At 46.8% G+C, this 25,244-nt stretch overlaps 1 protein-coding gene across 9 annotated transcripts in view; it reads left to right on the forward strand.

Moving 5' to 3' along the window:
• Window positions 1-25,244, forward strand: part of CHD6 (chromodomain helicase DNA binding protein 6) — a 253,245-nt gene that overhangs the window by 169,730 nt on the left and 58,271 nt on the right. For all 9 annotated transcript variants that reach the window (XM_090020474.1, XM_090020470.1, XM_090020475.1 and 6 more), the window contains one exon: window positions 673-872. In XM_090020474.1, the coding sequence (XP_089876600.1) occupies window positions 673-872 (200 nt within the window). The remainder of the gene's footprint in view (window positions 1-672; window positions 873-25,244) is intronic.

Genomic DNA, 25,244 nt, shown 5'->3' on the forward strand with positions numbered 1-25,244 from the left:
GGACACATGTCCCCCCTGCACCCCGGGAGTGTGCGCAGCAGCAGGGAGCCAGCCACTCCCCCTGCCCAAGCAGCAGGCAGTATGGGGGGAGGGGAAGAGGGAAGGCCAGGCTCCATGCTCTGCTCCTCTGCAGCAGCCGCCACCTCCTGTCAGGGGCGGGGGGCTGTGGATCTGGGTCCCTGACCCCACAGCCCTGGCAGCTGGGGGCCCCCTTCAGCAGGGGCGGGGGCAGAAGGGGTGGGCCGTGGTACCAGCAGGGCTATGTGGGGAAAGTGAAGGCCATTTCATTCTAATCACAGATTTGGGGGGTTTTTATCAAAGCATTTGCGATATTTTATCAGAGAATTTGCAATTTTATCCGGGAAAACCTGGATCCCTGGTGATGACTGGGCTTTCTGGCACAAATGACACCTCTGTGGGAGGAAGGATGCTAATTGGCCAGGATATGGGCTTGGAGTGAGGACTGCTGGTTTTATTCCTGCCTCTGCTCCTAACCCCTGTGTGAAGCCCCTTCCCTTTCTGTGCCTCAGTTTCCTTAGCTGTAAAGGAAGGATAATTACATTTCCCTGCTTTCTGGTGAGGTGGCTGGGCCTTGTCCATCAGTACTTCTTCTTATGTTGTAAGCTGGAAGGTGTACGAGTGTTTATTGCATGTATGTTTCTTCTACTCCAGCTGGGGGCGCTGGAAGGATATCCTGACCCATGGTCGGTTTAAGTGGCACTTGAACGAAAAGGACATGGAGATGATTTGTCGGGCCCTCCTGGTCTACTGCGTCAAACACTACAAAGGAGATGAAAAGATTAAGAGTTTTATCTGGGATCTGATCACTCCTACGAAGGACGGACAGAACCAGGCCCTGCAAAATCACTCAGGTATCATGTACTGTCCCTGCTAATCCTCCTCGATTACCTGCCAGTATGACTGGCTTCCAGTACCCAAGACTCAAGTAATTAAACCAAAGCTGGTCCCAGTAGCCACAGAGACTGCCAAATCTGGGCATGAGGAATCCATCTGTGTAGTAACCAGGAGGCCAGAGAGGGACTGATTTGTGTACAGACCCTTGGAAATAATGGCATGGGGCACTGATCAGAGAGGACATTTCATACAGGTGATGGTCTCCCTGTGCTAAGAAAATCTGGCCTTTCATCACTGCAGAGGGAACCCTGAGATGGAGAGCTAAAGTATCAGGCCAGGTTGAATTGCCTCTTTAGAATGGCTAGTTTCCCAAGGGTAGATTGTTACTTATGGTCCATATACACCAGGAAGTAACTACATGGGAGACTAGAATATGAATGTGCATTGCACTGCCTGGTTCATACTAGCTCCCTGCATGGATGCTCTTAGGGCCAGAATTTATTATACCTGTTGAGTGTCTAAATGGTCTTAGGCATTTAAGTGTGATTCCACCCTGTTCAAGTCCTGAAAAAGCCATTAGTGCATCTACTTTAGTAACGCACCACTGTGTTGCGCTTAACATGGAGCACAGAACAGCAGTGAAGCGGAGGACCCACCCACCTTGTGAGTAATAATTTTTTAGAGAAACAGGCAGGCTTGAATAGAATCACATTTAGGCGCCCAAGTCAGTGTACATGCCTAATAGAATGAAATCTAGCCTTTGATGTCCCTGATGACTAAGTGGCTTATTGCACTGTTAGAGTAGGGTAAATTGCCTGGCAGGAAGAGCTTGTGAGGAAGAGTGAGGAACTTAAATTCACACTCTAGCTTACTCTGCAGGAGATTTCCTGTATAAACAAGCCCTTAGAGCAAGGAACAGTCTTGTCTCCATGGAGGTAATTAGCACAGTGTGCCCTGGGTGTCCTTGATCTTCAGTAGCGTGATGGTGTGGCCAAATTGTGTTTGCTTGGATGAAGCTGAAGTGTCCCATGCTGGGACTGTAGTCTTTGCAAACAAAATTCCTGTATTAATACTGTGTGGTGCTGATTGCCTGTAGATTATTCCTGTTCTTTCAACTGGGATAGCTGAGGCTTTAATGCAAATTACCAGTAGAGGCCTTGGTAAGTTGGAAATTGGAAAGTTATTATTTGCCTGCCTGTGATCCATACTATATGCAAAGCTTGCAAAGGGAGTGCAGGAGGCAGGGTGGAGTTGCATCTTAAAGACTAACTAAATCATAATACTTAAGTTTTTGTAAGCACCAGCTCAGCTTACTTTATGAGATGTAAATGGACTGCAGGGAGCAGAGCTTCTACGTAGAAAGTAATAACAACAGAAAGGGTCAGGGGGAAAGAGGAGAGAGCGCTGCTAAGAGCAGCAAATGAGAGAAAAACAAAGCAGTTAATCCATTAAGAGACATAGCATTAAAAAATAATCCAAATAATAAGGTAAGAAACAGATTCAGAGAAGTTTAGGGCTGGAAGGGATCTCATGAGATCATTGGGTCCAGCCCCCCTGCTCTGTGCAGGAAAGACTGCTGGGGTCAGATAACCCCAGCAAGGTGTGCATCCAGTCTCCTTTGGAAGATCTCCAGGGTAGGTGCCTGCACCACCCCTGCTGAGAGCCTGTTCCAGAGTCTGGTCACACAAACCATGAAGAAGTTTTTCCTTCTATCCAGTCTGAAACCTTCTAGGAGTTTATGACTATTGCTCCTGGTTTTTCCCTGGGGCACTTTGGTGAAAAGTTGTTCACCTAGCCCCTGATGCTCTCCCCATATATATTTGTAAGCTACTACCAAATCCCCCAAAGTCTTCTCTTTTCTAGGCTGAATAGTTCCATATCTGTCAGCCTTTCCTCATATGGCTTGCTCTTCAGGCCTCTAATCGTATGAGTGGCTGTTTTGTAGACTCTCTCAATCTTCTCCACATCCTTCTTGAAATGTGGCATCCAGAACTAGATGCAGTACTCCAGCTGCGGCCTCACCCATGCTGAGTAGAGTGGGAGAATAACTTCCTTAGTTTTGCTTGAGAAGCATCAGTTGATGCATGCCAGCATATTGTTTGCTCTGCTAACTGTAGCATCACACCAATGGCTAATATTCTTTTTTATGGTCAATTGTGACCCCCAGGTCCTCTTCGGATGTGGTGCTAGCTACCGTAGCACCACTGAGCCTATAAGTTTCTTGCAGATTTTTCCTCTCCAGATGGAGCACTTTACACTTCTTAGTGTTTAACAGCATCTGGTTCTAGTCTGCCCATCTAACTAATCTGTCTGGGCCCACCGGATCATCGGCCTCCCCTGATGCGTGGTCGCACTTCCCCAGAGCTTAGTGTCATTGGCGAACTTTACTAGTGTGCTTTTCACCCTCACATCCAGATCATTGATGAAGATGTTAAAAAGCACTGGTCCAAGTACTGAATCCTGGGGGACCCTGCTGGCTACCCTCCACAACGTTGACACAGATCCGTCAATTAACATTCTCTGGGTAACTGTAGTCTCAGCTTCTTATCCAAGACAACGTAAGAGGAAAACCTGAGAAACCTAGCTCTACTCCCTCTATTAAAGGAGTGTAGTCACAGTCCTTGTTGGCCTTTTCCAACCGGTTCTCTATGCTGATGCTAAGTGGCTCCTACAGTTTGTCACTTACGAGCCGAAAGATAGTTAGCCATGTTAGAATGAAGTCAGTCAGAAGGCAGGGTAGAAACGCACCTTTATAGACTAACTAAAATAAAATATGTAGAGAGAGCCCAAGTTTTCATGACCCCAAGTTCACTTCATCCAGTACTGTAAAAGGACAGCATAGAGCAGAGTATAAAGTGGAGTGAGTGAGACTACAATAGGTAGGAAAGCAGAAGAGACAGGGAGAGGAGGGGAGGGAAAGGGATGGGTGAATGATGAGAGAAACATATAAGCAAAGAATCCATAGAACAAGAGTCACAATGCTAATCCAGATAATGGGATAAGAATCTGTGGTCCCTGTTTAAATTGTACTTAACATAGTCCAGTTTGTAAATGATTTTTTGTTCTGCAATTTCCTGTTCAGACTGTTTTTTAAAAAAAATTCTGCCTGAGAACAGCACACCTGATGTTAGCTATGGAGTGTCCAGGCAGGCTTAAATGTTCTACCACAGGCTTTTGTATCTTTCTGTGCATATGTCAGATTCATGTTCATGTTCATTCATTCTTGCACATAGAGATCACCTTGTCTGGTCAATGTAGACAGCAGAGAGGCATTTTAAGCAGACAGTAGCATATATTACGTTGGTAGAACTTCAGGTGAATGACCCTTGGATTGTTGTACTCCTTGTTATTACGTCCAGTAATAATGTAGTCTATACTGATAATATAGCAGGCATTTGGGTATATTAGAAAGCCTGGTGCCTTGGTGAGATAGTAAGTTTGTTAGTCTCTTGTTTGAGGTTGGGGGATGGTCTGTATGCCAGAACTGGTCTGTCCCCAAAGGCTATCTTGGTCATCCTTTTCCAGGAAGTGTCAGAGGGCATTAGTGATGTGTTAGGTGTTTGACCTGGAGGCTGTTGGTAACAATCGACAGATTATGTTGTCCTTGCCCCAGGGTTAATATTATAGCAGGTTGGATGGAAGTGTGAGTCTGGCTTTGTTGATTGGAGTGGCTACAGTGTTGGGATTGTGTTATAACTGTAGGAGTCCCTGCTCTAGATCCTTAAGGTGCTTATCCCAGTTGGTGAAATTCCTATAATTACATTACCAACCCCAGACAAAGACAACAGAATGCCTCTGGTTGTCACCTACAGGTCCTAGCTCTATATATCTTATTTAGTTAGTCTATAGAAGTGTATTTCTGCTCTGCCTTCTGTCACTTATGAGTCATAATAAACCTGAGGTGACTGCTTCCACTGCATTTCCTTGGAGCAGAACATAGTATGTTTCTGAAGTGGCTTACATCACAGCATGAAGTGTTAGATTCCCTAATGCTGTAACATGCTCTAATGTGACTTTGTGAGAGAGAAAAGACAGGCCCTGTTTGGTTGGTTTGGAGACCCAAGATTAGACAGGATCCAGCAGACCCATTTCTTCAATGTGACTACTGTTGCTTGACTGTTTATAGCCATTACGCCTCACAGTGTAAAGAGCAGTACTGTTATTGGCTCTTGTTTTGAACTGATTTCTTCAATGAGAGTCACACCTATAGCATGGTCTGGGGTTGAGTAATACTGAATGAAATTGTTGCACTAAAGCAGAGTCAATGTGGCCAACAAGCAGCACGGGTGCCACAAGTGGCACAAACAGCCTGTGTGTGTGGCATGTGGCAGACTGGGGAAGGGACAAGCAGCACGGTAAGCAGACAGAGTGGCAAACAGAAAGCAGAGAAGCAGATTGGGCAGGGGAAGGTATAGAGGGAGGGTTTAGGGCTAATTTGTGGCATGTTTGCCTGAAAGTCTGGCCCCCACTGCATTGAAGGAAAGCTAACAGTGGCCTGAAATGACCAGGGCATGGGCCGGATCCCAGGATGTACCATGAAGCACTAAAGTAGAATGATGCAAAAAAGAGAAGCGAATAGGCTCATGTATAAACATATGGGCTCTCATATAAATAACAATGTGAACTATCAGGCTCCATCATGGTAGGAAGCCTTTTCTGGCTGTTGGCCAGAATGACCCATCCTGGGTCAGGGGCAGGTGCTAGGATGTAGCTGCTGCTGCCACTCATACCTGTGGCAGCAGGAGGAGAGGGCCTGCAACTGAAGCCTCCCAGCACCAGTTGCCACCAGTGTCCCACATTTGCAGGTTGGATTGGGTGGTTCTGCTGGCCACATTCAGCCCATAAGCCATAGGCTGCTGACTCCTGAGCTATGTGATTATTTGAGGTTCATTAGCATTTCGCTGCAAATACAGCATTACATTTAATACATTTGAATATTTAACAATGGGAAGTACTTAGAAATTTCAGTCGGGTCACAGGGAGGTGCCTGCTTCTTAACTGATAGATGGGAGTTTCATTGAGTTAAACCAGAAGGGCCCAGAAGATCATGAATTTCAACCTCTACAGTCCATTACATTTTAAACAGTTTCTTCTATATTGAAGCAAACAACTTAGGTGAGACTACAGTATTACCGTCCTTAGGAAACTGAAGTGTTGTGCACCACAGGCAGAAAACAAAACAGACCAAGATGCCACCTGTGTTAGGAAATGATACGGGGAGGCATGTCCACATGATCTCAGCAGGTGCATTGCACTCAGATTTGTAGAGGAAAATGAAACCTTCCAAGATCCCTGCTGACCTGCCTTTAGGGAATGTTTCTTCCAAACCCCAGATCTGGCAGTTCTTTTGACCCTGATTATGGGAACAAGGGAGAGTGGGTCTTGGTGTTATTACCCATATTGACCAGTAAATAGCTCACACAATGGCAGGGACCCTTTGAAATCCTATGCCTTGTAGGACCAGTGGACTGTGAGGTTCACCAGTCGGGCCATCAAAGGGAGAAACAAATTTATCATGTAAACTTGCTGAGAGAGTGGAAAAAACTGCAGGGGTGGTTAGTCACACCCAAAGGGGAGAAGGAGGACTTGGGTCCAACAGTTCCAATGAAGGAAGTTGAAGTGGAGCTGGAAGAACATATCCATATCGGGAAGGAACTAACCCCAGATCAACACGGAAATAGTGACTTTGGTCCAATCCTTTCGGGATGTCTTCAGGAAAGAGCCAGGCTGGGCCTGAGGGGTTGCACATGAGAGTCATACACTGAAGGGAACAATAGTTTGAGAACTATGGTGTCCAGTGCCCCGATATTTACACCAACCTCTGCGTCAAGAACTGGAGAAGATGCTCAAACAGGGCATAATCAGACCATCACAGAGCCCGGTGGTACCACTGGGGTAACCCAGTGGGTTGCTACAAGTTTGCATTGATTTTTGAAAATGTTCCTATGGCATTGAGTTTGATGCCTTTCCCATGCCTCACATCACAGAGTTAATAGAATCAGAGAGGTGAAATTCATCTCTACGCTTGACTTATTAAAAGGGTTATGGCACACTCCAGTGGACCCAAAGGACTGTACTGAGATGGCATTTGGGATGCTGTGGAGCCTTTACATGTTCCTGCAGGTGCCTTTCAGGCTTCATGGAGCAGCAGTCATGTTTCAACAATTAATGGATACTGTTTTGGCAAGCCATATAGCCTATGCTGTGGTTTATAGAGATGATATAATCATCTTTACAAAGATGTGGTCCCAGCATCTGAAAGTGGTCACAGCCATTCTGAGAGAGCTAAGGATCATTGGGATGATGACCAGCCCCAGGAAGTGTGCTCTGGACAACAAAGAGACAAAGTATTTGGGCTTCTTGGTAGGCCAGGGCATCATCAAACCATTGACTGACAAGGTGAGAGCTGTCCAAGAGTTTGTGGTGCCACGCAACAGGAGACAGTTGTGTTTATTTCTTGGACTGGTAAACTATTATAGATGTTTCATACCTCATTTTGCCGAACTGGCAGCTCCCTTAACAGATGCCTTGAAGGGTAGACCCACTGGGACCATTGTATGGACTCATTTTCACATATTGAGAGCATCCTTATTTTACCAGAATTTACCAGAATTCCCTATCACAAAAAGATAGCCAAAAACATACAGCTACATATATTACTCCCTTAAACAACATACATCAACTTCCCACAAAAAACCCCTTACAGAACTCTCTTCGTACAGAAACCCATGAAAAATTATTACCTCAGTAACTACCTGAAACTCTCCGCCCCTCCCGTCAGTCCTCTCTATTGGTTTAGTAAAACAAGTGTGTCCCGTCCTTTTTCCTCCACTTCCTCTCTGCCTCTTCTCCAATCTCTTCCTTGTCCCAATCAGTATAGTAGTTCAGTTCATACAGTACCAGCTTCAGGTACTGTCTTTCAGTGAAAGCCAAACCCTTAAAAAACTGGAGGTTTCTTACTTTCCATAAACTTGTTTAAAAACATGTTAGTAATGTCCTTAATAAAGTTTCCTCCAGTCCCTAATCTACTACATGCTTCAGTTTTCTGTGGTATATTATAAAAAGTCTATCTAGCCTTATCTGGACCACTGAAGAGAGGTGCTGCACCCCACTTGGGCTCCACTCTTTTGGTTTTAACACTGCTCAAGGTCTCTGAAATCCCATCTAAATACTGTATGTGTCTCTCATTTTCTTTACCCACAGAACTCTTTACACATACTTTTCCAGACACCTGTCTTTGTCTTGTGCTTCTAATATATATGTATATGTTCAGACAATAATTATTCTTTCCCTGGACTGTTTTGCTGCTACAAACTTTAACCCTTTTAATTCCTTCTTCCACCTTCCTCTGCCTATTTCTCCCAAAAATTGTCATACCCTTCTTTGCTTCAATAAGTTATTTGCCATGTCTTTTAGTTGGAGAAAGCAATCATGCTGCTGAGGTATTCTGCCTGTACCCCCAATATCTTGAACAGCATCTTCTCCATAAAATTGTATCTCTTCCATTGTTGATCCCTTCTACACCCTGTTCCCAGTTAAAGTTGCCCTCATCTGTAGTCTCCATTCTAGATTAGCATCCTGCAGTGTCTCTTAATTATCTTTCCATTGTGCCACTCCCAGTGGGCTGGCCTTTGGTCACTCTACCAATAACCCTTCTCCAGGTCTATCTCCCGCTCTTCTCTGTTCCAACAATCCTTCTTCAGCTTCTCCCACTCTGTCTCCCACTTTTCTCTATTCCTGTCACCCCTCTAGCTGTGTCTCTCTTACTGCTGCATTCTTTGCTGCTGCCCTCTTCTCTTTCACTTCTGCCTTGTTTGCTGTTGTCTCTGTTGCCATCTCTGCTGTTGCTTCTGCCTTCATCTTCGCTATTTTCTTTTCTCTCCACTTTTCCACATTTATCTATTCTCCCTCTGTCTCCATACTGTTGTTTCCACTCTTCATTTATCTTTCCACCTCCTGGAAATTCTCATTAAAAAACTAGGGACTTTGGTGTCGACACCTACATAGTCAAATGGGTCGCTAACTGGCTGGAGGGCTGCATCCAGAGAGTGGTGGTAGATGGGTCATTTTCGACCTGGAGGGATGTGGGCAGTGAGGTTCCACAGGGCTCTGTCCTTGGGCCCGCACTGGTCAACATCTTCATCAGTGACTTGGACGAGGGGGTAAAAAGCACCCCGTTCAAATTTGCTATGACACTAAGACATGGGGGGATGTTGGCACACTAGAAGGGAGGAATAGGCTGCAATCGGACCTAGACAGGTTACAGGGGTGGGTGGATGAGAATAGGATGGGATTCAACACTGACAAGTGCAAGGTGCTGCACCTGGGGAGGAAGAACCAGCACCATACCTACAGGTTGGGGAACTCCCTTCTTGTCAGTACAGAGGCAGAAAAGGATCTTGGAGTCCTTGTTGATGCCAAGATGAACATGGGCCGGCAGTGTGGGGATGCAGTCAGGAAAGCCAACCACACCTTGTCATGCATCCACAGATGCAGCTCAGGCAGGTCCAAGGAGGTGATCCTCCCCCTCTGTGCAGCACTGGTAAGGCCGCAGTTAGAGTGCTGCGTCCAGTTCTGGGCGCCGCACTTCAAGAGGGATGTGGACAACATGGAGAGGGTCCAGAGGATGGCCACTCGCATGGTCAGGAGGCAGCAGGGCAGGCCCTATGAGGAGAGGCGCAGGGACCTGAACCTATTCAGCCTCCACAAGAGAAGGCTGAGAGGGGATCTAGTGGCTGTTTACAAACTAGTCAGAGGGGACCAGCAGGCATTGGGGGAGTCCCTGTTCCCCCGAGCACCACCTGGAGTGACTGGAATTAGCAGTCACAAACTGGCAGAGGGTAGATTCAGACTAGACATCGGGAGGCGCTACTTCACTGTCAGGGCGGCTAGGATCTGGAACCAACTTCCAAGGGAAGCAGTGCTGGCGCCTACCTTGGGGATCTTTAAGACAAGGCTAGACGAACACCTTGCTGGGGTTGTTTGACCCCAAGTACTCTTTCCTGCCATGGCAGGGGTCAGACTTAATGATCTGCTCAGGTCCCTTCCGACCCTACCAACTATGAAAAAGAAATATTTTGAGCTTCAGGAAACCTCCTCCACACCTGCCATCTCAATACTTCATCAGTCTCTTTCTCTGCCCTTAAGGTATTGACCAGGCTTTCAGCTGATCACTTGATCTTAAGCAAGAGGCCAAGATGCTGATGGGAACCTTTTTTTTTCAATTACAAAACAGCTAAAAGAAACTACATTAACATAAACATTGACAACCTCCCATGCAACAATACCTTATTCTTCTTACATCCCTTTTTACCATTAACCTCTCACAAACCACCCCCAACCCAAGAGGAAACAACTGTCACTCCACCCCTTTGTCCTTTTGAAATGAACACTGCCATTCTTCTTTCCTCCATCTCTTCTCTGCCTTCCTTCTCCTTTCCCACCTCATCTGCGTCTTAACTCACACATAAATTACCAACACCAAACATTCTTTTCTGGTGAAAGCCAGTCCCTTGCCCAACAGTAGGTTTCTCACCTTCCATATCACTACTGTCACACCAACTAGTCTCTCTGTTTCCTGTCCTTTGGGCATTAACCTGTAAAACACCATTTCATATGTTGAGTCACAGTTTAAATTGATTGCCCTCAACCAATGATGCACTCCCTCCCATACCCCTTACACAAAAGGGTAGTCACAAAATACATACAGTATAGATTTTTCCGCCCCATATCCCTCTTTCAGGCACACCACTAACCTTACCAAGCCCCATTTATGCTGAATGCCCTTCATAGGATGAATATTTTATATCATCATCTGTATGGTATCCATATGTTCTCCTTTCACTCTGTTAGCTGTCACTCCTTTTTACACATTTGCCATCTGTCTTTCCATCAGATTTCCAACTATTGTTATCTTATCTTTCTTTCTTATCATATTAATCACCTTCCTATGATTTTTCAGACACTCTAATCCCTCTCTCTCAAGTTTATTTACCCTTGCAAAGCTCTCCAACTTTGCATAGTGGGCTGGTGGCTGCCATGCCCACAGCTTTTTCCATTCTCCCCCATATGTGCTCCTCTTCTTAACATTCTTTCTGCGAAATAATGGTAGAAACATGCAGTCTTTCCCACCCCCTCTGTTATCTCTTTACAGAATGTACTTACAAGTTATACGCAAAGCTTAACAATCTGGCATTCCCCAACCTCCTAATTCTCTGGCTTTGTATACCAAATCTGGTTTTCCTTGCCTGGACTCCATTTCCCAGAAGCTCCTTGCTGCGTCGCTGCGACCAATTTCTATGGAGATGCCAGCACCAGCAGGGCCGTGACAGTGTGGGGCCAGGGTTTCCATGAAAACCACCCCCAGCAGTGCTGGCAGGGTGCACGGCTGGGCATGGAGTTGCTCCAGGGCCAGTATCTTGCAGTGGTGATAGTGTGGTCCAGAGCCAGGGCAGAACTGCAGTGCACTACCCACACACCCCTGGCAGGGGCATTCAGGCAGTGGATTGCAGCTTTCCATGGCTCCAGACCATGCTATCACCACCGCAAGATCCTAGCCCCAGCCCTGGAGCAGCTCTTCACTCAGCTGCATGCGCTGTCAGCACTGCTGGTGCTGACTTGTCATGGCCCTGCTGCTCCTGTGGTTTCCATAGAAACTGTCTGGAGTGATGTGGCAGTGGCTGCTGGGAAATTGAGTCCAGCCACTGGCAGAATCCATCATTTTGCCCACCCCTGGTATAGCTGCATTCTGGCTACACTTTCTCTTTTACTTCCCCTGCAAAAAACACATATCTGCCTCTGTATCCTCCTTATCTGTTGTCATGACAGTGAATACATCACTCCCATGTAAAGGATGATCGGTAAGAGTACTGTATTCACCACAGCCACTTTACCCTTGAAAGATAACCTTTTGACACTCCATAGTCCCAATATCTGTGTCACTCTTATCACCAACTTCTCCCACATCTTTGTTTCTTTTCCTTCAGTGTCCATTAAGATTCCCAAAATCTTGATTGCACCCTGTACCACCCGCAGCCTGAACTTTTGTAAATTCTCCCTGTGGCAAAGTGGGACTCCCCAACTAGACACAGTGCTAGTTTCCCCACTTGCCTTTGGGCACGCTACCCACCTGTCTCACCTGTCGTGCCATGTTGTTAATTAATTAGGATATTAATTAAGGCGGGAGGCTGCCCATTTTTGCCCCAAAGCCAGGGGGCACTATCTGCAGCTCTGTTCCTCCCCTACACCGCAGCCTAAGCCTCGCAGATGGCATCCAGATGACACAGTGCTCCTGGCCTACAGCTGGACCAAGCTTAGGCCTCATTGTCAGGCCTCACACACACACACACATTCTTACCGCCCTCCTCTCACTAGGGCCTCTCGCACTCCACCCTCTCTCACAGGGTCTCTTTCATGCGTCGACAACTTGTACCATCTTACTCCCTCTTGGAGTGGGCCGCTTCGGCCATAGGCCTTAACTAGCTCATACCTTGGGTGGCAGACGTACCGTCTTTTGGGTCTCTCCTGCGACCCTCACCAGAGTAGTGGCCAACCAATTACCCAGCTGGGTCTAAGCTTGCCCTGGCCCTTTCTGGGGCAACTCTGTACGTTCAAATATACTGGGCTCCCAGTCCTCTGGTTTTCCCCTCATTGGGTCTCCTCATCTCCGCCCCCTTTCTGGGGCCACCCCTCACGTGGGCGTTCTTAATTCACACCACGACTGGTGTTCCAGCGTCTCATGGAGACTCTCACTCCCTGCCCCCCGGAGAAGCACGTCATTGTGCTCTATTACAGCTCTTCTTTTTGATCCACACTCAGCCTCCCAGCAGTGAAGGACTTACCCCTATCTCTCAGACTGAGCCCCCTTACTCAGCCTCTGGCCCAAACTACAGCCTTAGGCTTCCAAAGACATACCTTGGCCTAATCCCCTCACATGGGGCCACCCCCTCACTAGGGCTCCATGCCGCTGCCCCCCTCACTGGGGCCACAGGGCTTCCCTCCCCGGTGGGCTCAGGTGGCCACAGCTGTGCCTGGCCCCAGCTCTTGCTCCTCGGGTTCTTGCACTCCTCAGGACTCAGGCAGCTGCAACTGCACTTGGTCCCACTGCCACCGATGTTACGTAACCCACCCAAAGGTGAAAGCTAGGGTTAAGGAGCCCCTACTCGCCTTTCACTAGGGTGGTAACTGGCCTAGCATTTCCTAGGAGCTCCCGTGCCACTGAGAGCCCCACCAGGCCACCCACTCCTGGCAGGGTGCAGTTTTAGGTCATGTCCAGGACCAGGAGCCTCCAAGCCATCCCCTACAGCTCCTGCCCTTACCTCCAGGTTGTTGCATGGAGCCTTGCAACCAGGTGATGTTACTGCCCGGCTTGCCAGCAGCGAAATGCCCTGTTTCTATGGGCAACCAAGATCTAAAATGTCCACCGCAATCAAGCATCTGTTGGCTGCTTGGTTCTGCTCTTAAAGTGGCAGGCACCAACAGTGCCCTGCCACACTCCTTCCCCCTTAAAATTGTTCCTGGAGGAGGTTTCCCCTATTGCTCCTCTAGCGCAGGCTCCCCTCAGAGCCTGTGAAAGCCCTCAAGTGCTGAGCACCCCCAAAGGTTCTCCGCCACATACCTGCCCCCTTAGAATGACATTCGGGGATTTGCTTGGCTGCCTTCTCTACTAGCTTTGTCCCAGCCTACTGCAGCCCCTGCCATGTGGCGAGCACCCAAAAATGCTCTGCCACACTCCCAATTCCCCACGCCCATCTACATACTTTTTATCTTATTTAATTTTGCCCCTGACATTTCACCGTAGTCTTCAGTATGCGTCAATACCCTCTAAATTGATATGTTTTCCTGAGCCACTATGTTCACATCATCCATGTGTAATGTACATGTAACTTCTCCTGGTAACTTCACAGCACTTACCAGCTTATCATCACAAATTTTGTACGCCAATGGCTCTGTTATGTACTCAGAAAGATGGGGGATAGTGGGCATCCCTGTCTTACCCCTGTTTGTATGGGGAATGCTTTACTTAAGTAGCCATTTACAAGTACTCGACTTCCTGCTTTACTGTATAGCACTTTGACCCATCATATCATCTTCACCAGAAACCCCATCCTCTGCAATACTTCAAACATTAAATTATGTTCAACCCTATCATAAGCTTTTCCCAGGTCTAAATTCATTATTACCTTGTTTATTTTCCTCTCTTGTACATCTGATATGATATCTCTCATTAACTGTAGGTTCTGGTATATCCTCCTCCGGAATGGCGCATATTGCTGTTCTTGTATCACATCTGCTAAACAGTCATACATTCTTTTGGCCAGTACTTTCCCATTAATTTGTAGTTTACATTTAAAAGGGTTATTAGCCTCCAGTTGCCTAACACATCTTTCTTTCCCTTTTTAAATATCAAAATTACCACATTTCTGCAAAAGCCTCTTGTCTCCCCACCCTCCATGATTTACCGATATGTCTCTATTATATCTGTCCACAGACATTACCAGAATTTTTCATAGAATTCCACCAGAAGTCCACCTCTCCCCAGAGACTTCCCTCACCTGCAAGCTTTTGAACAGTGCTCCAGCTCTCTAATACTTAACTTTTCCAATTTTTGTTTCTTTCCGTCTTCTGTTCCTTCCTTTATCCTGTCAAGGAACACCTTCATTTTTCCACCATCTACTCCTGTTCTTTTGTTCAACTCTTTATAAAACTCTGCTGCCACATCCAACACCTTTGCACTCTCTTCTCTTCAGATTCCTTCTTCAGTTCTCACTGCTTTCAGTTCCTTCCTTCTTTTCTTCAATTTCACCAAAAAATTCTTCCACCATTCTTTGCGCTTCTCAAAGGTGCTGTGGTCAGAAAGATTTTCTCATTTGTTTTCGTTTTGAACCATTCTTCAGTCCATTGCTTTATGTCTTCTGGTTCTTCTTTCACTTGTATTCCTCTTACTCCCTCCTTTAATAATTCCTGCTTTCTTGCCTGCAGTTCTTCTAGTTCTTCCACCCTCTTCCTCGCTTCTCTTTGACCAATATTTTTGAAAAATTCTATTGTTCTTCTCTTTAGCATAGCCCACCACTTGCAGTCATTTTTGTAATATCTCTTCAGAGTCCTCCATCCTTTATACTGTTCCACATATTCTTGATTGGTCTTCTCATCTTGTAATAACTGAACACCTACCTTCCACATACCTTTCCCCCACCTTCATTTTTTTCTAAACTCACTTCCATTCTCAACATCTGGTGATCAATGAAGGACGTATCTAGTATCTTCTTTCCAATCCCTAACCTATTTGACATTAATACAAAATCAGTCATCAGCAGCTGTTTCCTACTCAGTTCCATCCTTGTAATCACCTTCTCACTGGCCCAGACATTTTTTAAACCTTCTTCTTTTATTATATTAATAAATACTTTTAATGAATTGTCTGGCTCTCCCTCCCCTCTTCTATTCCCCTCCTCGATAATGCAGTTGAAATCCCCTGTTAGAATTTGCTGCCTATTTCTGCCTACATACACCTCTAATTTCTTAAATAAGGGCAATGCTTCCTTCTGTTTCAGCCAGCGTGTATATATTACAAATCTCTAACACTTTCTTTTCAAACTCCACCACCATTCATTGCAGTCTTCCTTCCATAATCACTTGCACTTGATATACTTTCACATCCTCACTCTTAAGCAAAATCACGATTCCAGCTGCTTTGTTTGCATCTGACCCCACCCACCATGATGGTCCCCATCGCTATCTCTTTACAAAACGCATGTAATTCCTCTCCCATGGGATTCTGCTCTCCTGCAAACATGTTTGGTTTTACCTCACTCAATATGGGAAGAATCTTATCCCACCTCTTTCTCAGTTACACACTTTTGACATTTATAGATGCAGTACTTGCTTGTCTATTTAAATATCACACCTCTACCACTTTAAGAGTCTTCTATGCTGCTGCTTGATGCAGTCAGCTGTAATCCTCCCCCTCTTCACATCCCCACAGTTTTTGTCTGTTGTTTTATTTCTTTAACATTTAAAAAAGGTTCCCCTTGATGAACCTTTCTGCTACCCCCTCCCCTTCCCCTTCTTCATTAGACCAGACCATATTATCTCCAATGAGCTTTTCATTGACCTGTCTTCCTCCCCCGCTCTCTTTGTCCACCTTCTTTTCTCTAAGCTTCATAGCATGTGATTTCTTTTTTTTCCCAATTTGACTCTCTTCTTCTTTCTCCTACTCTCTCATCACTGTTGCTGGTAGGTGTTGTAAGGCTTCGGCCTCGTTCTGGTTGGCACCTTTCTCCCTAGTGACGTCAGGGTGAGACCTCACTCTGGGGCCACCTAGATGGTTCCGAGCACTGCCCCTACTCGCCTGCCATGACTTCATTGTTGATATATGGGGAGGCAGTTCCCTGTCGGTGGTCCCAGAGAGGTCGTGGCCCTGGTCTTTCGTCGTGGGTCTCCAAACCTCCCCTTTACCCTGCCCTTACCATATCTACGGCCTGGGAGGGCTCAGCTCCCTGTAAGCTTCCCCAGGATGATCTCTTCTCACTTGCGAGGTCTGCCCTGAGCAGGGTCAGGTATATTCAGCCATCAGTCACTCCTGAATTGATCCTTTGTCTTCAGACCCACCCCTGGATAACTAAACATGTCCCCGCCTGGGTTAACGATAACTTAGAAGGTTCTTCGCTCAAGGTGAAGATGTTTGGCGTCTGCTGATGAAGTATAGGGGACTCCGGCTCCCCAGGACCCATCTGTCTCCCTGGGATGGGAGAAGGAATCTTCGTCTGTCCCTCCGGTTACTTTTCCCAGGGACCAGCAGGCTAGGAGTTAATCACTCCTGTTCCCACCACCTGGTGGGAGTCATCCGTTCCCCACTGGGCTCTGGGCCAGTCGCCGCCTGCTCCTTCCTCTTTACCTGGCTGCCCGCAGGGTCTTGCTGTCGCTCACCACCATTCCCCACCTGAACGCTCCAGCGCAGCCTGGTCTTCACCAGTGATTGTGAGGACGACCTTCTTCTCCATGCCATGCCCCTCCAGCCAACTTCAGCTCCCCGAGCCCAGACCCATGGTTTTCCCCACCGGGCTTCCCTGGTGGATGCTGGGGCTTCTTGCCCCATGCCCAGCTCTACCACTCCTACCCGGCTCCATCATCTGTCTCCCCCTGCTGGCGTCCTGCTTCTCCCTGCCGGTATTCTGCCTCTCCCCACCAGTGTCCTGCTTCTCCCCACTCGGCTTCACTGCCCGTCTCTCACTGGTGGCATCCTCTGCTCTCTCCGGGCAGCTGGGTCTTTCCAGCTGCCTTTTGAGCAGCCCATACTGCTTTCAGGCCCCAGCCCCAAGGCTCGCGGATCCACAGGCTCAGGCAGCTGCAGAACTGCTGAGCCTCCGTTGGTGTGTTCTCCCAGCTGCTCCTCATCCTGGTCCCTGTGGTGAGTATCAGGGCTCATCGGGCGGGATGCCTGGGCATGTTGGGAGGGGGGCTTCTGCCTCCCCTCCCACAGTCACTTCCTCTTCTTCCTATATCATTCTTCCCTCTTCCCCTTTTCTTTCTTCTGTCTTAAAGTCCCTTGTTCCACTTATTTTTCCTTCTCTTCCCTCCTATGTTGTCAGCTGTGCCTACTCAAATTTTACTCTCTTCCTCCTTGGTTCTTTCTTGAGGTGACTCCTCCAGTGTCATGCATTCTGGCTCAACATCTTCTTCTTCCCAACTTTCCCTTTCCTGTCTCTGCTGCTCCTCTGTAGATCTAGTTTTATTTGCTGATCACAGACATTAGCACTGTAAGTGTCCCTCTTCCCTGTAAATAACATATTTCAGTATTTCTTGGCACTCGCCACCCTGTGCCCTTTCCCTTCACATCTGTAGCATATTGTATACCAATAGTATACAGCTTGATGTCCTTCCTGCCCATACTTGCTACAGAGTTTAGGCTGTCCAAAATACGTTGGAAACCTTTGGTATGGCTGTACTTGGATTACTGGCAGTAAGTGCATTATCCCACCAGGACTCCTCTTATCCACTTTCATTGCCACCTGAGCTCTCCACGATCCCACCCATGTACCGTATTTATCATGTATCTTCTCAACATACATAACTTTTTGTACAAAATTCTCCAATCATTTCTCTATGTCCCTCATCTCAAACATGTCCATGTACATTTGAATAATTATTGTTCTTTCTCGTCTTTTCCACCACAATAAAACTGCTCCCCTTCAGTTCTCTTCTCTCTCATCTACTGCCACATACATCTTCCAAAAATTCTCATTACTTTCTTGGCTCCAATATGAAAGTTTCGAACACTTTCAGTTGGGAAAGGAACCAGGCTATTCAAATGTTTTGCTTTAATATCCAAAACTTCAAACAATATTTTTTCTATAAATGCATATCTATTCATTGTCCAACTTCTCTGTTCTCCTTCCCCTGTCACTACTGCTCTTATTCTCAGGTGTAGATTACCTACCACTCCATCTCTCACTTCTTCCCATCTTCTTTCTTTTTGCAGATATGGTTTATTCCTCCCACTAGTCTTCCTCCCTCCTTCAATCACTGTTTCATTCCTTATTTCTCCCTCCTGACTTCCTCTTCTGTTCTTCCTACTGGCTGGACTCTTCCCTCATTGCTTTCTTCAATAAAGCCTCCTTCAACACTGCTGATCCCACCATACCTTTCTTATTTTCTTTCATCCCTTCTTCCCCACCTTCGTCCATCCTCCATCAGACCCTAGATCTTTGCTTCCACTCTCCAGTCCACTTCTCATCTCTTAGTCCACTTCCCCTTTCAACTGTCACTCTCCTCTCCAAGACTGATACTGTTCCAGGCTCTGAGAACTTCCTCCTCCTTCAACCTAGTGCCCCATCACTATCCTCCCAGTGTTTCTGGCATCAATCCAGGCAGTACATCAGGCCTTTGTCCAGCCAGTACACTTGATCTTTGTCAAAGGTGGCCAAGAACCTATGCCACTGACAGGAACCTCCCCAAGAATAGATTAGTGTGGTTCATATAAATAAGACCTGTGGTAGTGCCCATTAAGCTCAGTCCCCCTCACCAACAACTCTTTTAAAAGTCATGGTAAGCCACTACACTGCATACATTTCAACTTCATCTTCACTCCCACAGCTGAGCTGTACCTTTCTTTCCCATTTCCAATGATTTCTGTTTCTTTACCAGCCTTAAATGCCTGGCAAACATCAAAAAACAGAGCCCCACCCAGCATCCTTCTATCAGCACCTCTCTCAGCCTGCCACATATGATTAGCATAGTCCCATCCTTCATGAGGTGAAGCCGTACCAGGTTGCCCTGCACCTCACCTACGTATACATTTTTGGAGTATCCCAGGACTTGTGACAAGAACACCCAGTTCCAGTTATGAGTGGGCTACTTAGCAAATGGATCCTTTGTGGTAGGTATCTGGAGTACACACACATAGTAAGTAGTGCTGAGCTGTGGGGTCATTATGGCTTGAAATGCTGTTGACTCTACTAGGGCCCAGCCCAGTGAACTTTGTGGTGAATCACAGGTCTTTGTCTTTGCACTAATATCACGCTTACTTTGTACTATACTTTCAGGGATTATTTCTGTAGTTTGTTTGGCTCATATCAAATGTAGCCTCTGTTACCTGGTAGGAGAGAGACCAAGATCACTTTGATGGGCATTGTGTAGTTAAGGGTGGAGACTTGTCCAATGCACTGTGGGCAAGACCCCTACAACAATCTATTGCAGCCTCCCAATGAGAAGATTTTGGCTACACGCTTTATTTTTATGGATATGGAAGATTTCTCCCTAGCTTGCTCCTTTGGCTTGTTGGCTACGGGCAAGCAAGACTTGGGGGTATCTGAACTCCAAGGCTTCTGGGCTTGGGGCCTGTATGTAGGATGCCTGCCATGGATTTGGGAGTATCTGAAACCCCAGGCTGAAGAGTCTGGCGGGGAGGATACTTGCCAGTGGTAGTGCTACACAGATCTGAACGACTGAGCTTTGCTCAGTTGAGATTGAGCTCTGCTCCGTTGAGAGAATGCAGAACCTATGGCTAATTTGGCCTGAGACACAAAATTTAAAATAAAAAAACCCTGCAGTTTGTACCACACATAAGTAGGTGCCAAAGTACTGCTCAAAAGTGTGTTTGTGGAGTACCTGTGCTAAAACTTGCAGCAGCTTCAAAAAAGGTAACATACATCAATTCTGGATGAATTAAGTGTATGGGGATTATGTGCCAATTGCTACAGCCACGTTTAATTTCAAGGTTATTTTCAAATTTGCTCTTCACTTCCATGTGCTACAGGAGAGCAGGGTCTGACAGTAAGGACAGGGGGAAAGGGATGCCAAGGGGAAGCAGAGGGGTGTCAGGGGAAGCCTGATACCCCACATCCTCCCACACAGATTTATTTTCCCTGCTGTAGAAGTGGACAGGGAACAAATTCAAAGCAAGTCTCAAATAATTGGATTCTATACCTGGAAAATGATGAAACATTTATAAATTTTCCATATAGAGACTCTAATTTCTGGGGGGCTTATAATCAGGGCTATCTTCTATTCAAGTAAATATGTTATTTGCCTCTAAAATGGACAAGGTACATTAAAGGACTCCAGGCCTACATGAGACCCAAGCCCCTTTTCCATCAATTCCAGACCCTTGACATGCCTGTCATTCCTCTCAGCATCTGCTGCTTCTGTCTTCTTTCTTTAAAACGAGCCTCCAAAAAAGAGGCAGATGACCCATAGGTACTGAAACTGTGAGCCTTCTCATCCCATGCACTGTGACCATTCTGTAAAGCAGGGGATGTGCAGGAAAAAGATTCTTTAACCCTGCTATCTCTTCCCTTTCACAGTTACTTGGTTGCCTTCCTCTCAGTCTGGACCAGCATTACTTCAGACTGATGGATCACAAACATTATCAGAAATGGCTCTGTCATCAGTTTGCCATTCTTTCACCTCCAAATCCACTTTCTGTCCCTTTTTTAAGGACCATTATCACAAAAGACTTCTTCAGCAAGAGGCGTCCTTCTTGCTGTCTCTTGGGTTATGGAGCATGTCACAACCCACTAAGGAGAGGAAGGGTTCTACAGTTCATATTTTCTGATTCTGAAAAGAAAAGGATAATGGAGAATGATCATGAATTTGAGCATCCTGTAAGTACATTCATAAGCTCAAGTTCAAGATGATCATGCTAGCAGGCATTATTCTATTTCTGCAAAAAAAGGAACTAACTAGCATCTCTCAAAATACAGGATACTTATTTTTGTATCACCATCTGTGCTTCACACAGGTAACACCTTTGCTTTATTATGGCTCAGGACTATACCGTAACACTTTTGTCTCTCTGCTGCCCTGCAGGTCTTTATAATGTCTTTGTGGTACTATCCACTCACCTGGGCATTGTAGTATGTCCTTACCTGGATGAGTGGTTAAGAAAAGGCCAACAGCAGAATGTGCATTGGCCAACCCTAGATTTCATCTTATAGCATACTACGAAAAATCAGTCCTCACTCCAGTTCAATCCCTGGATGTCAGAGGAGCTGTTTTCTACACAGATGTGGCTAGGCTGTTCCTCCTGTAGGAGCACTCCCATACCAAGAAAATATGGATCTCTGATTGAAAAGAGCATATGAGAACCTTAATACTGTCACACATTTTCCTCCTCAGCTGCATGGTGTCCTATACCTTCATGAACCTACATGCCAGGCTTTACCTCAGAGGCTTACAGGTGTCAGACCACATCCTTGAATCTGGGGCCTCAGCCTGCTACTCTCCACCTGACCATTCAGACTAGGTAAGGCTGGCCAGATACCTCCATCAGGGTTTAGCCATCTGCCCACCCCCTGCCACTGAGGGGCCAGTTGGGGTCAGCTGACCCTTCACTATCCTGTTTTCTCCATAGGAACAGGAAGTATCTGGACAACAGGGCTCAATCTTAACCTACACTGCCTCGCTTTTGCCTCTGCCCGCTCTCTATTTGATCTCCTGACTTCTCAACCTGGCTTGCCTTCTGCACTCTGCACTTTGCCTAATCATCTGGCTTCCTGACACACCTGTTCTCAGACCCAGTTCTCAGATTGACCTCCTGGCTCCTGATCCAGCTTCTCCCTAGAATCTGCTTGCTCTTCCCAACTTTGGTCAGGCCCTCAACTCCTCAGTGCACCCAGACCATTGGCCACCCATGGCCCAGCATGATAGGTTGCCTGGACTGCCCATATTCAATGAGGGCACAGCATTGAGCTCAGTCCCCTTTCATCTGATGTACATGGCACAGTTTGGGAAGACTCACAGGCCTGGCCAGTTTGGCTGGCTCAGCTTGCCTCCACCCATCAAGTACTGGAAGCCTAGGTGCAACAGTTGTTGGTAGAGAACCAATCTCTCTGATTGATCCTAAGCAACATACTACCAGGAAGCTATCCAGCACTGGTGTGAGTTTTGCCAGCTTCTCAGTGAGATTACTGTGCTCCAGGCTTATTCCATGGAACCCCACACACTCTTCCCAGTACCTGAGAGGGACCAGTGTTGCTTTAGGGGGTGCCTTATCCAGTGCCATGTCTTATTCCTAGCCTAACCCAGAACCTACTCTAGGCACCAGGCTAAAGTGAGCGAGCCTCCTAATGGGAGATGCCCTGAATTGGGCTGCACTACTTGTGGAGTGTGATAATCCTGCCCTTCAGAACTAAGAGGCATTTCTCAGAGAATATTCTACTAAGTTTGATGTGCTCCCCAATAGGCCTGGAGGGCAGAGCCTGCAGTATGAGACCTGCATTAGGGGAAGAGTTCTGCTGCTGGCTATGCTACTGCTGTGCTGGAGACACCCACTGGAACAAAGTAGCTCAGCTGTACCAATTCTGGTGCAAGCAAAGAAGAGATGAACTTGCTCGGGTGGAACCACCCTCAAGGTCTGATACCTTCATGTATCTGGCAGTCTATATTGACAACCGTCTCCAGAAGTGGAAGGAGGAAAAGAGGTACTTCCTACCTTACTCTGGCCCCTGTCCTGCTGTGTTCACCTCTGAGCCCATACAAATCAATGGGGGACACTGTTGTCTCATGCCAGAAGAACAAAAGTGACCCCATTGTTAAGATCTTTGTCTCTACTTTGGGGCCCCAGAGCTCAAACTTGATAGGTACCCCAAGAAGGGGCACCAGGGCAACAAGCCACCCCAAGTCATAAATAACTGGCAGGCTGTGATGTAGATGATTAGATGGTCAGGTGGGTGGCAAATTGGCTTAGGGGATGCATCCAGAGAGTGGTGGTGGATGGGTTGATATCAACCTCAAAAGATGTGTGCAGTGGATTCCCACAAGGCTCAGTCCTTGGACCAGTGCTATTCAATGTCTTCATCAGTGACTTTGACGAGGGCGTGTAGAGCACCCTGTCCAAGTTCGTAGATGATACCAAATTATGGGGCAAAGTTAAAACAACAGAGGGTAGGGAATGGATCCAGACAGATCTGGACAGGTTGGAAAAATGGGCAGAATAAAACAGGATGCAGTTCAACAAAGACAAGTGCAAAGTGCTGCACATGGGCAAAAAGAACCACCAATACACTTACAGGCTGGGGGATGACCTCAGCAGCACAGCAGTGGAAAGGATCTTGAAGTCATAGTTAATTCCAAGATGAACATGAGTCGTCAGTGTGATGAAGTGATCAACAAGGCTAACCGCACTTTATCATGCATTAGCAGATGCATGATGCTTGACGAACAGGTCCAGAGAGGTGATGCTTCCTCTCTATGCGGCACTGGTCAGACCACAGTTGGCGTACTGCACCCAGTTTTGGGCACCGCACTTCAAGAGGGTTGTGGAGAATCTTGAGAGGGTTCAGAGGAGGGCCACTTGTATGGTCAGAGGCCTGCAGACAAGGCCCTACGAGGAGAGACTGAAGGACTTAGATTTCTTCAGCCTTCAGAAGAGAAGCCTGAGAGGTGATCTTGTGGCTGCTTATAAATTCATCAGGGGATGGCAGCAGGGAATAGGAGATGCTTTGTTTACTAGGGCACCCCCTGGAGTTACTAGGAACTATGGCCACAAATTGATGGAGAGCAGATTTAAGTTGGACATTAGAAAGAACTTCATAGTAAGGGTTGCCAGAATCTCGAATGGGCTTCCAAGGGAGTTAGTGCTCTCCCCTACCCTGGGGGTCTTCAAGAGGAGATTGGACAAGCACCTAGGTGGGGTCATCTGACCCTAGCCCTCTTTCCTACCCAGGGCAGGGAGTCAGACTCAATGACTTACTGAGTTCCCTTCTGACCCTAACATCTATGAATCTATGAATTCCACTAAAGGGAGCTGGTTAGGGTTGCATGACAAACCCATGCAACCAATGAAGCAAACCCAATCCTCAGAACTCTTAGCTTCTGCTGTCTGTTCACTTCCAGATACTGGGTCAGATCCATTTCTCATTCAAATTGCCCTACTGCACTCTGGGGTAGTGGGCAGTTTCATTGATGAGACTGTGGCCCAGCCGCGACAAATCACATTAAGGTGGAGGGCTAATCCTGAGCCCATGAAAACTATTGACTATTCACCCCTGGAATTAAGCAGCATTTCTCAGAGAATTACTTTTCTATATTTGATGTGATCTCCAATGTGCCTAGAGGGCAGAGCCTGTAGTAGGGGAAGAAAAACATCCTTGAACACTGTGAGACATTATGCTTTGGGGCAATCTACTTGATTCTGTACCCCTTGATTCTGGGTTTGGCACTACCCCTTGATTCTGGGTTTCCCTGGCTCACCTTGTATGATGCTCTAGTTAGGTGGAAAGCCCAGCAGGTCTGCCTGAATTCCAATTACTGTCAGTGATACTGCTGGAAACCTAGGGCAGCTGCCTACCCCACAATCCAAGCCAGAGTTCTGACCATGATTGCCCTCCAGGGGCTAAACCCAGCCTGCCTGAAAAATGTGGGGACAAATTTGAGAAGAGGAATGTGGAGGTCCTTCCCCACCATTGGGATTATGCCTGCCCATTGACCTACAGTCAGGAGCAAAGATCCTGGTCAGATGCCTCTGTGCCATGTCAGAGCCCAAACTTCCTACAAGAAAACCTGCCCCAGGAATTCATAAGAAAGTCCACTTCACCTGGTGGAACCCCCATCCTATTCCTGTTAATGGGGAAGTGGATGCTCTATCCCAGAAGGCAGAGTACGTTCACCAAGCTTGATCTCCAGGGTCCATATAACCTGGTGCGGATCAAAAGTTGTTGACGAATAGAAAACCGCTTCCTAGACTTGGTGCAGGCACTTTAAATAGTTATGCCCTTTGGTCTCACTAGTGCCCAAACCACATTCCAGTATTTTATTAATGATGTGCTATCAGTTCTTCTAGATCAATTTGTGATTGCCTACCTCAGTGACATCTTAGTCTTTTCAAAGGAATCTGATCATCACCTGAAACGCATCTAGGCAGTGCAGGAAAGGTTGTGCCAACACAGCCT

This window comes from Crocodylus siamensis, chromosome 10 (assembly GCF_052110815.1).
Source record: "Crocodylus siamensis isolate JL-2025a chromosome 10, ASM5211081v1, whole genome shotgun sequence".
Classification (NCBI taxonomy): Eukaryota; Metazoa; Chordata; order Crocodylia; family Crocodylidae; genus Crocodylus; species Crocodylus siamensis.